This window comes from Tiliqua scincoides, chromosome 4, assembly GCF_035046505.1.
Source record: "Tiliqua scincoides isolate rTilSci1 chromosome 4, rTilSci1.hap2, whole genome shotgun sequence".
Classification (NCBI taxonomy): Eukaryota; Metazoa; Chordata; class Lepidosauria; order Squamata; family Scincidae; genus Tiliqua; species Tiliqua scincoides.
Window position 1 is genome coordinate 168,921,826 of NC_089824.1, and position 14,598 is coordinate 168,936,423.

General features: G+C 44.1%; 1 protein-coding gene across 1 annotated transcript in view; it reads left to right on the forward strand.

The window, feature by feature from the left end:
* The window catches only part of MICAL1 (microtubule associated monooxygenase, calponin and LIM domain containing 1), a 49,270-nt gene that overhangs the window by 13,148 nt on the left and 21,524 nt on the right, over window positions 1-14,598 (forward strand). Inside the window, exons 2-8 of the mRNA XM_066625099.1 lie at window positions 4,517-4,811; window positions 7,516-7,723; window positions 8,550-8,666; window positions 10,124-10,225; window positions 11,360-11,515; window positions 12,096-12,196; window positions 13,869-14,126. Coding sequence (XP_066481196.1) covers window positions 4,536-4,811; window positions 7,516-7,723; window positions 8,550-8,666; window positions 10,124-10,225; window positions 11,360-11,515; window positions 12,096-12,196; window positions 13,869-14,126 — 1,218 coding nt within the window. The 5' untranslated portion in view covers window positions 4,517-4,535. The remainder of the gene's footprint in view (window positions 1-4,516; window positions 4,812-7,515; window positions 7,724-8,549; window positions 8,667-10,123; window positions 10,226-11,359; window positions 11,516-12,095; window positions 12,197-13,868; window positions 14,127-14,598) is intronic.

Below are 14,598 nucleotides of genomic sequence, written 5' to 3' on the forward strand. Positions count from 1 at the left end.
AGCTCCCCTGTAATATTTAATAATGTAATTGTATCATTTCTTAAAGCATCTGCCAATCATGAGACACTCCAAATGTAAAGCATGCAATAAAAAGCAAGAGTCCAACCTGCAGGCTTGCAGTAGATGAACAGACACACAAGGATAAAGGGAAGGAAAGATGTATGACTGAGAGCCCAATCCTATGCATGTTTACTTAGAAGTAAGTCCCATTATAGTCAATGGGGCTTACTCCCAGAAAAGTGGGGAAGGATTGCAGTCCTAGTTGCACTTAACATTTTGATGCCTTTGCTCTACTTCATTGTATGACATGTGTGAGGGGAAGAAATGTTGGGAATTTGAGGCCTCAGGAATTCACCGTTTGTTAATCATGGTTTGCTAAGCTTAAAGTTCTTTATATAATAAAATGATAAATTTATTCAAATGTCATATATGCCACCTGTCTTGTACTTTCAAAGGCCTCTATCCTTTTCACCAAATACGCTATTTTTTCCATAAACCTTTTTGTTTGTGAGCATCAGAAATATATTCCAGAGCTGAATCTTTGGGGCACAGTCTTCAGCCCTATTCTCATGACATATCCTGGTGGGCATTGAGCCAATCTACTCGGGACTCCTGTCACAAGGAATCTCCTGACATGTAGCTTGTTTACTAATTCTTGCTAGTGTTGGTCTCTTCCGTTCCAAGTCTGTATAATTTACAAGGCAAATACACCCAGGGCTGCTTCCTGGTCTGCACGTCTCTTGCAGTTAAGGGTTTGAAAGTGAGTGAGTCGGGCTTAATCATACATGGAAAGATTATTGGGCTTCTTTCCATTGTCTGCGGTGTTCAGTACATGAAGAAAAGCTTCCTTCTCTGGTTTCTGCCAGCATAGGCTAGTTTGTCCCACATGTTTGAAGCATCATGATTTGCATTTTTTGGTAATGCTATAAATATGTTTCTGTGGGTTTGCTATTAACATAGATTCTCAAATGCATAGTCACGCTTTTCCCTCATACTTCCCTCCAATAATCCAAACTTGCGTCTTCCCAGAGGAAATCACCTGAAACGCAGGAACTCCTGAGGTTGCCTAACACTGCGCATGTGTTTCATGCCTTTTTACCTTGGGGCAGAAAGAGCACAAGAGGAAGTAGGTGGGAGGGAGGGCAGAAATGAGGTAAAAATCTTATCTTTTTGCTAGAGGGACAACCACCATGTTGCTATACTTGAACTCTTAAGAGCAGTTTCCCTGATACGTAGCAAGTTGCACAAACAAATGCCAAACAAATGCAAGTTACAAGGTAATACTGAAAGAGGAAGCTTGAGTGAAATACACTTTCTTTATATGCATTTTCAGGGTAATGTGGGAAAGGTGAACTCATGCATGAGATGGGGAACCACTCATGTGTCTCACTTGGAACAGGAATCCCAAGTGCATATTTATGCATTTGTTTAGAAGGAAGCAAAATGGCGTTCAGCATAGACTGCATGAAAAGCTTAAAAACAAATATTCTGTGTAAGTAGTTTCTGGTAATACACGTTTAGCATTGGAGATCAGGGAATACAGTATCTTGCTGTGAACCATGTCAGGAAGAAGTGTCAGGTCCTGTCTTGTTTCCCAGAGACCAGCAGACACTGCAACACACTGACACCCACATACCACTTTTCTAGCATGCAAGGCCCTGAGAAATAGCTGGGAAGTTCTTTGAAGTGGAAATAAGACTTCCCCTTAGTTCATTTGCTCACCACTACTACCACCATCCCCCCCACCGCAAGAAATCCGGTGTAAACAGTGTGCTTGCTGATTTCATGCTGCACAGCTCATGGTTACCTAAGATTGGAATGTTCTTTGACCTTCTGAATCAATATGCATTATGAAATGCAAGATTCTGAGATGGAAGCCTTCAATTAGACTTTTTAAAGAGGGTGGTGGGGATACAATGACTTTTGGAAATAGGAAAACAGGCTACACGTGATCAGGCTACAAATGGCATGAATTTCAAGAAAGGAGTCTGATTTTTATAACCATAAGAGTTTGTATTGTCATCCTACCACTATTTATTTAATTTCAAAAGGAGGAGTAATGTCTTGATCCATCTGTAGTGATACAGCCTTAGTGACTTTGAGTGGCACAAAAGAACTGCCCGGGGCACACAACACTTTTCTAACCGCAGCATTTCGTTTCCTGATTGACACAGTGACAACTTCTGCTCTCTGTACTAATTTTTCCTTGCTTCTTGATTGGAAGCTTCCTGCTCACCCTCACAAACAAATCTCTCAAGAAGACCTGACGTGTTGGGTCTTTCTTTCAGAGTGCTGGTTCTCAAACTTTTAGCACTATGACCCACTTTTTAGAATGAGAATCTGTCAGGATCCACTGGAAGTGATGTCATGACCAGAAGTGACATCGTTAAGCAGGAAATTTTTAACAATCCTTGGCTTGTTAAAGGAGTAAGTCCCATTGATTATCATTATTAAAAGTCTATACACAATAGCCTGTTAAAAGGACAGACCTGTAACATTTCCTCAAATGCAGTCCCATACCATGGTAGCATCAAGTCTAATATATTAAAAATAAAATATTGACGTGAATGGGGACCCATCTGAAGGTGGTTTCCGACCCACAGTTTGAGAAACACTGTTTTACAGTCTAGGTGTGTTATACCTTCCTTGGCCTCTGCAAATACAATCTGACAAACAACCATGTTTGAATAATGAAAGTCAGATTTCATTATATACTCGTATCATTCTGTATTGTTTATGGACCTCTGAGTTATAGTTATTTCAAACTCAAAACGCAGCAAAGATGTGGCAAAAGGCTTGTTCTATTGCAGGAACACCTTCCTGCCTTCCAGATGATAAGAGTGGACTTGTGTTGCAATTTTTGGTAGTTGAAGTTTCTCTCTTGTGCTTTGCAAATCTTCAGGCATGCAGTGCATAGAGAAAGTTGACCTTCACTGTTATCAGCCATCATTTCTTGTCCAGAGTTGTTCAGGACCAAAAGACATGCTGTGCTGCAACATGTTTAAATACATCTGTGAGGGGGAGATACTAACTTGATTTGGGAACTGAGAATTGGGGGCATTTAAGGTATTCTCCCTCATTATTTTTCTGATCTAAATTTCTCTCTCTCTCTCTCTCTCTCGCTCTCTCTCTGTGAGTAAAAACATAAGTATAGGCACCTATATCATACCTGCATGTTTTAGAGCAAATAGTGGTGGAGATGTAACAATTTAATATCTCCAGTTTCAGTCAAAGAAAATGGTGTGAGGTAAAAGAGTTAAACAGTGCTAGTTTAATGTCTTTTGTAGCTGAATATGTATAGTTTATGTTTTTAATATGTTTTTAATTGTGAGCCGCCTTTAGTGTCCTTCAGTGGATAGAAAGTGGAATATAAATCTCTAAAATACATAAATAGTCTTATGTTGTGTACCTGATCAAATAAGATCCCCCCCGCTGCATTTATTAAAATATAAAATGTTGGAAGATCAGTTGTGGATTTCCTGGTGTAACATGTAGTTTGGCTCTCAGATGCAGTACATAATCGGAGTGATTAATTCCTCATTTTACAACTGTATTTGTTACGTCTCGCCTTCTGTTGCTGCGACTTCTGTTGCTGCGACTCAGTGCATCTGTTAGGGCTCAGCGGCTGGAGTCTGACCTGAAAAGGAGATCTCCATTGCTGCTAGGTGCCCTTGTACAACCCACCCTCCCTCAGTTTTGTCTCTCACCCTGGTTGCAATATGAGGAAAATAATACTATCCTACTTGATAGGGTGGTTGTAGCAGAGCGCATGTGTAATTCCTTGGACTAAAGAACCAAGTATTTTATTCTAGTGAAACTAAATGCCAAGTATTATTGTTGTTAAGAGTTAGGCACAGAAGTTATGAGTACTGAAGTTTTTCTTATTGTTTTGAGTCTGAGCATTTGGCTCTCTTCACTGTGCTTTCATTTGTACTTCGGCTCCCAGTTGTTTCTGAACAGAATCAGACCTAAAGTTTAATGGCAAGAATAGGAAGCTACAGAATGAGAAATCCTCATTCATGGCTGAGCTTAGCATACTGGACAAAGCATTGTAGAAGCCCTGGCTAAACAAAGCAGGTCACCCCTCTTTGTCAGTGCCTAAGCGGAATCCAGGATAGTGAACTGGACAGAAAGCACTGACGCTTTTGTGTGGTTCTCTGCAGGACAAGATGAACCCCAGGTTAGGGGATTGCAGGCCATTGTTTCCCCCTAGCGGTTGCTCTGCATAAAATTCTGATATGAATCTTACTGGGTCAAGAACCATGTTGTTCCTCTGTGTGATGTTTCCCATAGAGGTCCACCACCTACCCCTGGTAAGCCCAAATGCAGGAGAGAAAGGCATATATAAGGGCTCAGATGGGCAGGAGAGGTGATGAAAAGCTCACATTCCTCCCCAACTCTGGAGGTTCAGCCACAGCTACAGGACTACATTGTACTGCAGTTCCAAGTTAATGCTGTCTCCACAGTCCAGGAGTTGTTGGTAGCTCATATGTTCCTCCTTTCTTTCTTTATCCAGGCTTTCTTCTTGCCCCTGAATGCCCAGGAGGATGAGCCAGCAGGATGGGGAGCAAGGAAACCTGGCTCATTCTCTCTTTGATGCCTTTCTCCGTGCCAACCAGTGCAAAGAGGTGCTGGACAGTTTTTCGGCACTGTGCAACCATCTGGGTCTGGAGCACACAGGCCAGCTTCAGTTTTACCACAAACTCAAGGTTTGCCTCAACTACTGGAGTGCCAAAGCTCTGTGGGCCAAGCTGGACAAGAAGGCTGGACACAAAGACTATGATCAGGGGACAGCATGTGCCAACACCAAGGTATGGAAACAGAGCATGGCTGTGGTGCTGTAGCTGTGGCAGGTGCTGGGAACTATGGCGTTCTTCTCTGGTGCTCATGTGCTGTGGCTTATTTGCTGCATGGGAACTTAGGTGGACACAGACAACTAACTTAAGCACATGGGAAATGTGTGGAAGCTGACTGGTTTCTTCAATTTGTGTTAAGTTGCAGTAATACAGACGGTTGTGGCTGGTTTTGTGGCATTCCATGCCTGCATTCCATGTGGCATTCTTGTTACTGTCTTCTATTGCTATTTATTTTTATATATAATTTTATTTAAAAATATTCACACCCCACCTTTCCTCCCATAAAAGTTTGGCTGGGGGAACACAGGCTCAGAGAAAAGGGAGCTTTTTGCAGGCAATAATCAGCTGGTACAGGAGGGGTTAACAACTCTTCATTGTTACACCCAAGGTGGCCAACAACAAAATTAAAATATAGGGATTAATTAATTTGCTAATGAGAATATATATTTATATATTGCTTTGGAGGGGCTGTGAAACACACTGATGTGGCTAGCCGGTGTGCTTCTGTTCCCTCTCTCCCTGGGTGTGGGCTGAGTGAGCAGGACTATTGCAAATACTTCAGCTTTTTACCACATGTTTCTGCCACACATTTTTACAAACGTATACTGTGTTAAATCTAATACACATGACCAAGCCACCATGTGACGGAAATCTTATCAAAGTCAAGCGTAGAAAGGCCCTTGGTTAGGCTTTCTCTCCACAGCCTGGCTTCAGTCTTTGCCTTAAGACTTAGGGTGGAGCTCCATCACCGTCTCTTTTTTGAACACCCAGCCCCAACCTTGGGTCAGTTTGATATGTGTTATTAACGAAACGGACCCCACACGTTATTAATGTGTGTGTCCCTGACCCCTCCTTTTCCATCTGGGGGAATTGGGGGCTTTTCTTGTGATCGTCTGAGAGGGTGGATTTTTTTAGAACTGCCCTTTAACACAGGTTGAAACATGGAGCAGTTTGGACAATTTGATTACAAGAAAAGTTCCAAACACCACTAGATGTGGCAGGAGGTGCCACCGCACACATCAGTTAACATGAGGGACCAGTTGGGGCAGTAAAGTACCATCCAAACAGACCCCCTGTGTTTGCTGGGATAAAGCTTCTCAGATGTGGAGGAAGGAAGGTTTGGAACGAAGAGTTGTTAACCCTTCCTGTACCAGCTGGTGATTTCCTGCAAAAAGCTCCCTTTTCTCTGAGCCTTTGTTCCCCCAGCCAAACTTCTAATTTCAGAGCCTACTGTAGCTGGGAACAAAATGAGTCAAAAATGGCAGGGAAGGATGAAGTACCCTCTCCCACTTTGCTGTTCTTGCTTACTTGTGATAATACATCATGAGGAAAAAAACATGGGTTTTGGAAACTTCTAGTTCCACCCTTAGCAAGGCCACTGCTGTGGTGGTTCTGACATGGGGCCCCCCTGCCTACTTTTGCCTTGACTGTCCTATACACAAGAAGTCTTTGCAGACTGAGTGCTCTCCCTCCTCATATTCTGGATCACATGTTGTTGTTAGTTCTTCAGGGTGTCGTTAGTGCCTGTGGTGTTCTGCAGAGTATCCCAAAAGATGAGTTCTTGCACTCAGCTGTGACAGGCAGAGGGAGGGGAGGAAGTCCAGTTTTTAAAACTTTCCATGTGTGTACTCGATATCACATAAGTGCTTTTTGAATTGGTACTGTCAGGGCTGCCTCATGAAGGCTAGGATGTGGTATGGCCCTTCTTTGATCTTTTAAGATAAGCCTTAAATGCAGAACTCTGGAAGATGCAGCAGATTTTGGAATGCTATGGACACAAAAATAACATTTGGATCTGTAGTGACTTGTCTGAAGTAATGCCAGGAGGCATTTCTGGGGTAAAATTTCTAGTAAGTGTTTCATAGAGAATTCCTGGATGGCTAGTGCAATAGTGTATTTATTCACACTTGCATAAATGAATGGCTGCTTTGCCCAGAGGGAGGGAATGCTGAGGCAGGCAAGTCCTTTAGGGTTCCTGTGTGGCGTAGCCATATTTGTGTTCCCTGTGTTAAAAAGTTGGAAGCAACATGCTGTGAAGAAGAGGATAAGGGCATAGTCTTCAGAAAACTATATTTAGGGGGGGAAAAGAGGGAGGAGATACTTTAAAATAAACTTGCAAATATGCAAAATGGAAGGTGCATGTTGGAAAGGTGCATGTTGGAAAGGTGTCACAGACCCTATTGAGTAGGAATCAGTGGCATTCATGGAATCACCTTCCTATAGGACACTCTCAGCAGGTTTGCAGAGGGATGACGTTTTTCCCTCTAACAAAATATTGCACTTTAAATAAGATTGCTGTGGAGATCCAGTCACCTTTCCTTAAGGGAGCACTTCTGAAATGAAGCAATTACTAACTAATAACCGTGCAATTATTTTATATTCTGGAAAGATCCTTTGTTTTCATGAGCATACAGTTTCACGTGTCTTTGTTCCCTGTGAAGAGAAACAATTGTTCAGTTGCAGGAGCTTTCCCATGTCCTTAAAAGCCATATTGTGGCTGCTGCTTTGATGTACCCACATACTTAAGCAGTGGGTTCTAGTGGAATCTGTTGGGCGTTGTCTGCCTGCAGCAGAGACTGCAGCCATGGGAGCTCCCACATGTTGGCAGTGTTCTGCTCCACCATTTGCAAACTGACCATCCTGTGCAACTTTTTTTCAGTGCCTTATAATTGGGGCAGGCCCCTGTGGTCTCCGTTCAGCCATTGAGCTGGCCTTTCTTGGAGCCCATGTAGTTGTGGTGGAGAAAAGAGATGTCTTTTCCAGGAACAATGTGCTGCACCTCTGGCCTTTCACCATCCAGGACTTGCGGGTGCTGGGAGCCAAGAAATTCTATGGTCAGTTCTGCACAGGCTCCTTGGACCACATCAGTAAGTATGACAGGAAGGATTGACCAGCCTGGGGATGCTGTGAATAAGAAGATGCTGTTGATAGGGAACTAGCAATGCCAGCTTATGGGGTGGTGCTGGTAGGGCACTACTGTATTGCCTCATGGGGAGTTGTGTTGGATTGGGCTGCTTGTACAGAAATTACTTGTTTTCTCCCTCTGTAATAGCATGTGGGGAGGGGGGAGGGCTGCGGCACGGCGCTGATCCAGATTTTACCTCTCTTTGCTTCCAGTGGTAGCTTTCTTTTCCCAGGACAAATAGCATATGTTGGTGGTCTAGTCCAGATCAGTGGTGGGGATAAGGTTAAAATGCCCATTCTGTTACCACAGTTACAATCCAGAGTGGCTTCCCCATGTATGTTGTTTGACCCATCTGGGCCAATGATAAAGTCTCATCTGTGTGGTCTGCCTCTAAGTAACAAATGGAGGAAAAATCCATTACGGGTTACAAGCCATGATGTGTATATGCAATCTTCTGATTTTAGAAATGGGCTATGTCAGAATGCCAATGCAAGGGAGGGCACCAGGATGCAGGTCTCTTGTTATCTGGTGTGCTCCCTGGGGCATTTGGTGGGCCGCTGTGAGATACAGGAAGCGGGTCTAGATGGGCCTATGGCCTGATCCAGTGGGGCTGTTCTTATGTTCTTAACAGGCTTCTTTCTGAAATGATAAATGACAAGATGATAAAGGAGCTGGCTGGAGAGTAGAGTTGGGGTTAAAGGCAGTGTTTGCCCAGAAGAGGCTTTGCAATAGGAGCAAACGGAGTCTTATTGTGCCAGCTTTAGTATTCTCTCCCCTTCTCTCTTCAGGTATCCGGCAGCTGCAGCTGATTCTGCTGAAAGTAGCCTTGCTCTTGGGTGTCCAGATCCACACCAATGTGCATTTTAAGGGACTTATTCCTCCATCAGCCAAGTCAGATGGACAGGGTGAGAATGTTAAGAGACCCCTGAGTCTTAAAAGGCAACGCATTCTCTCCAGATGACTTTCTTGCCTACTGTGTGTGCAGCAGTGAGATGCAAATAAGTGCTCAAATCAGTGGCATAGCTCCATAGAGCTGCATGGTACCGGGCGGCACTTCAGGTCTCTCCTGGGGGGTGGTGGCAGGTCCTCCTATCTTCTGGCCCACCAGCTATTTGGTCCATGGAGCCTTTGGCCACTGGCTAAGAAAGTGGGCAGCATAGCTTTGAGGTGCGTGATCACCCCGAGACTGGCTGCAGCCTCCGCCACTGCCTCAGTATGATTGCTCTTGGAGTGCTACTGCCCGATTCAGAGGAAGCAGGTGGCTTTGCTTCAAGGAGCGCTCTCTGGGAGTGAAAGTGGCAGCTTTGGAGCAGCGAGCGCACTGAGACTGGCTGCAGAGGCAGCAGGCAGGTTTTCCTGCTCGCCGTCCCGGAAATCATGCTTGCAGCAAAGCCAGCTGCTTCAGAAGGCCAGCCTTACCCTAAGCATTTCAGAAGTTATTTTGATGATGTCATCATGCCACCACAATTACTTCTGGGGCAGCTAGGTGGAGAGCGTATTTGTGGGTGTGACCTGTGGTGGGACAAGTCCCAGCTATGCTACTGTTCCAAATCAAAAAAATGAAAACCAGGATGAAAACCTGAAGTGGGTTTTTTCCCTTTTCAAGATTTTGAAGCTGCCAGGAGGGCTGCAGAGGGTGTCGCAGGCTCCCCAGACCCCTCGGAGTTCCATAGTGACCCCCTGGCAAGTGAAAAAAACCCTTCTTGTCCAGCAGCAGCATGATTGTAGTGATCATGTTGCTGCTGATTTTCCAGTTCTCCTGGGGAACCACAGGTCTAATGTTTAATGAACGAATACACTGGTAACACCTATGACTAGAAAAAATGTATCCTTGGGACGTGTTAGATCTGCCCCGATGTTGTCATGAAAGGAATGCTTGGACAAATCATTCAGAGCTTTATGGTAAGAAAGTATTTCATGAAAGAGTGTCCCATCCCATCCCCCACCTTTTTAAATTTTTAAACCGGAAAGAAACAGTCTTTCTCCCTCTCCACCTCCTGTTCCTGGTCACTGACATCATTTGCTCATGGCTTTGAGGTACCAGTTTTTCAGATGTGACATTTTAAAGAGTTTTCCACTTGGATTGTAAAAGTAATGGCATGCTTCCCACAAGCAAGATCCCATCTCCAAAGTTGTCTTGGTGAGTGACTGAATCTTGGATAATTCCAGGATTTCAGATCAGGATACTAAAGTGTCCTTACTATGCCAAGATAGAGTTGAGCTGCAGCTTTCCTTTAATCCAGAAAGCTCTAGCCTCCAACATGTGTCCTTTTTTTAATTAAACATACCTATCTGGGGGAGTAGAGTGGAGGTATTTTCACAGCAAAGTTCCTGATCCCAGTCTCACCTTTTATTATTATAGGCATTGGCTGGAGGGCTATGCTGCAGCCCAGCTCCTCTCCCCTGAGCCAATATGAATTTGATGTCCTCATCTCTGCAGGTGGTGGCAGATTTGTGCCAGAAGGTAAGTAGTCATTTAAGACCTGGATAAAAGTAATCTTCCTTCCATGCTGCTTTGAGTTTGTGGGAGAAGTTTGGGGGGTTTTATAATGGTGACATGGGGCATCGAAGTGTTAATTGAACTTCCCCTGGATTTTTCAGTATAGTACAACACAGGACAGTTCCAAACTTTTTAGTAAGAGCTTCTTGAAACTATAATTTATTCTGTCTTTATTGTTGGCCTTTGAGAAGCAAGCACTTCTGCTGAGAGAGGAACCTGTCTCTCAGGCCTTGTTCTTTTGAGAAAGGATGCCCTTCTGACTGAACTGAGCACCCTTGGCAGCGAGGGTGATGCTACTGTTTTAACTAGGATTAGGTAGGAACTGTGACCATGGCTTGTTAACTGAGGGGAAAATGGGTTTGCAGCATGGCATGTTCTTATGGTTATATACCTCCTTCTGAAACCTCAGCTATTGTGATTGTGAGAGTTTTTTGAGGCTTCAGGGAAAGGCTGCTATCTATACCTCCTGAGTTGTTGTAACCCAAAAAAGCTTGGGTTTGCTTTTCACTGCTTTTTCCAATTGCTGCTAACATGCAATTAAGAAGGCCCAATTAATTTCTAAGATAATTTTAGGTTTGAGGCAAGAGCACCTGACCAACTTGGATTTTATTCCACCCTCTTGCTTTAGTCTACAGCAAACACAAGCCAGTCATCTCCAGTTCCCGTTGTCCAGATATAAGAGATGTTTCTACCTCTCTACAAGGCTGCCAACCTTGATAGAGGTAGAAGAAATGCCTGTTACTTCCCTAGCAGGAGTTGAGTTTTTTTCTTGTGCTCCACCAAAATTCATCTTCTGTTGAAAGCTGATTAAGTGGTATCTGCCCTGAATGAAATTCTGATATTCAGAGAAGTTGTGAGTGAGGATTTGGGGTTAGCTCTTCCACTATTGAAGATGTAGAAACAGAGAGAGTGGTTTCGACACTCTTGGGAGTTAACATACTGCAGATGAAGAAACTGGCCCAAGTTTGGGTTGTCCTAACCACAGTTCTTTCCACATGGCTTATGTCTGTCTCTTTCTTTGACTGCCCTGGTTCTTCCCTGAACTGCTAGTCCCCCCCTTTTCTGTGGATCTTATGGGACTCTGTGTTTTATCCATAGGCTTTAAGCGGAAGGAGACTCGTGGGAAACTGGCCATTGGCATCACCACCAATTTCGTTAATCACCACAGCAGGGCTGAAGTGGAGGTGGCCGAGATCAGCGGAGTGGCTCGCATCTATAACCAGAAATTCTTCCAGAACCTCTATAACAAAACAGGTCTGGGCTTTCAATACTCCCCATCTACAATTAACAGGCCTTCACTGTGTTTTTAGGCCTATGTCATTCCATGCCATTTGGTTGGCAACCTTCAGTCTCGAAAGACTATGGTATAAGCCTACAGCACCCGGTATTCCCAGCCTGTCTCCCATTCAAGTACTAACCAGGCCTGACCCTGCTTAGCTTCCGAGATCAGACGAGATCGGGCATGTGTGGGGTAACAGTTGCCATTTAATGAGAGCAAAACTGGGAGCCCAGTCAACAAACAGAAAGTGCCAACTTGTCTCATTTACCTTTTTTTTGTCCTGCCTTTTAACATCTTGGCTGCTTGTCATTTTTGATAAATTCTGACACTAGCAGAATAAATTATGCAGCATTAATCTATTTAAAAGATTTTTATAGCCTACCTAGGGAATTCAAGGCAGCTATGTCTGCAAATGAGCTTTTTGGACGTACTTGAAAAAGTCTGGTTGGCATAGCATTTAGCTTGCTTTGTGGGATGTGATTTCTGTTTTGTTTTGTTTTTACCTTCTTGGCTATGTGTAATTCTGACTATCTCCTTGTGTTTGACCAATGCTAGGTATTGACTTGGAAAACATCGTCTACTATAAAGATGACACTCACTACTTCGTCATGACGGCTAAGAAGCAGAGCCTACTGAAGAAGGGAGTTATTCTTAATGTATGTAGGAGTAGCAGACTCCAAGAAAGAACATACATGCGGTGCAGACAGAATTCAAATCCATCTTCCAAATTCATGTTTCTTAGGTGAAAGATCCTGTTAGCTTAGAGCTGATGGGCGCAGTCCTTTTGTGGATTTGAATCAGTCCATGATGCCATTTGAAAAAATATACAGTTTATTGCAGACACACCAGTGATTTGTGTATGTGATTGACTGATATCTGTGGCATGCAGTGTGAATTTCACTTTATACAGGGTGTCTATATACTTCATTCATGTGTCTGCCTGAATTTGAAACCTGAATGGAAAAAGTGGTTGTGTGAATTGTCCCTGAGTACAAGCAGGTTTATGTAATCATCCAATTTGCAAACCCTGTGCCAGACATAGGGCTGCATGAATGCAATAGGGCTGGGGTAAGAGAGCACTGGCAAGCCTCATGCCTTTTCATAGAGTGTTAGTGTAGACAATGGCTGTACCCAAGGAAACTTTCTGAAATGCTGGGTGTCTGTGTTGTCTATGGAGACCAATGCTATACACAGGGAAGAAGCTGGGTTTTGGGAGTGTGATGACATAGGGAAGGGCTTGCCAGTATACTCTTGCTCTCTCCCCTCATTGCATGGGCTCTGTTCACATGTTGAAACATCTGCATATGGCTACAGGATTAAAGTTTTTCTGGGCTGTGCGACATTAAGGGCGCAATCCTAACCCCTTATGTCAGTGCTTTCCAGCACTGACATAAGGGCAATGCAAACATTCCCTTACTTTGAGGAGGTCGGCATGAGTGCCACCCAACTGTAGGATGCAGCACATGTCCCATTGCCACTGCTATGCCAGTGCTGGAAAGCACTGACGTAAAGGGTTAGGATTGCACCCTAAGTTGGATATGTGTATGTTGCACATTTTGAATGTATGGAATAAAGCTTCCCCATAAAGTAAAATAGGATGTCAAGAGGAAGAAGGGTAGTTTAGGGGGAATGGAGGGAACTCCTGAACTTCTCGTGCAGCAGAAGTAGTGATAGCAGGAGCAGTCAGGTGCGGCCTTTGGAACTTTTCCAAAGAACCTGAGCTGAGAGCAATAATCACACTCAGCAAAAGGCAAACTGAGAGATACGCCTAGGGACATAGGTCAGTGACTAGGCCATCATCTTTGCCAAGGGTTTCCTGAGGGATAGTATGTAGCTTGTGTTACATTAAAGCTGCCATTGTGTGAAAGTTTATCTGGGAGTAAATTCTATTGGACACAGTGGGACTTCTGAGTAAACATGCATAGGTTAGCACTCTTTACACTAAGGGCCCAATCCTATCCTGCTTTCCAGCCCTCATGCAGCAATGCCTACTGGGTGTGTACTGCATCATGAGGTGGTGAGGGCAGCTATGTTCAAGCAAACATTTGTTCCCTTACCTTAGGCTGCATCAGTTCTGGAAAGTTAGATAGGGTTGGGCCCTTGGGCTGTAATTTTATACACATTTACATTGGGAGTAAGTCCCATTTAACTCAGTAGAGCTTGCTTTTGAGTTGGGCACCTAGGGTTGGGCTTCAAGTCCCCTACTTACAGCAAGGTTAGGTTGCAGAAGTCCATTTGTTTATATTTACCAATGATAATCTTGCAACATCCCAGCAAAATTAAAATCTTGCTACTGTGGAACTCACATTGGAGTCCATTCATTTTTAGGACATGCCGGATGTAGAGAGTCTGCTGTCTCCAGTGAATGTGAACCAGGAAGCTCTTCTTGCTTATGCCAAGGACGCCGCCAATTTCTCCACCAATTACAAGCTGCCCAACTTGCAGTTTGCCCTGAATCATCGCAGTCTTCCAGACGTTGACGTGTTTGACTTCACCTGCATGAATCGTTCAGAGAATGCAGCTCTGGTGCGTGACTGCAATGGCACCAAGTTGCTCATTGGGCTGGTGGGGGATTGCCTGGTGGAGGTAAGTGCTCTTTTTTTAATGAGACCAGAACATGCATCTGGACAGGGTTCTGCTCTGTGCATGCGTGTGTGCGTGCAGCTTAAAAAGCTGCTAGGGCATCCTTCTGCAAGCAGCTTTTGTCCTTTGTCTGTTTCAGACTCCATTATTAGTGAGCATGTGCTTTGGCAGATTCAGAAATGTTGACTGTCTAGAGCAGGGGTGCTCAATAGGTGGATCGCGATCTACCGGTAGATCGCGAGGCAAAATGAGTAGATCTCGGAACCCTGTCTCTCCAAACTGTTAATATGTCAGTTTCGTCTAGTGACTAGATGAAACTGACATATTTAGCTGACACTAAACTGACACTGAAACTGACACTTTAGCTGCTCTTCAGGCATGCAGCAACAAAACTGACGAAACTGACTAGACTCCAGCAGGGGCTCCATACATTAAAGGGGGTGTCTGTCAGACGCTTCCTTCCCCCCTGGTAGAT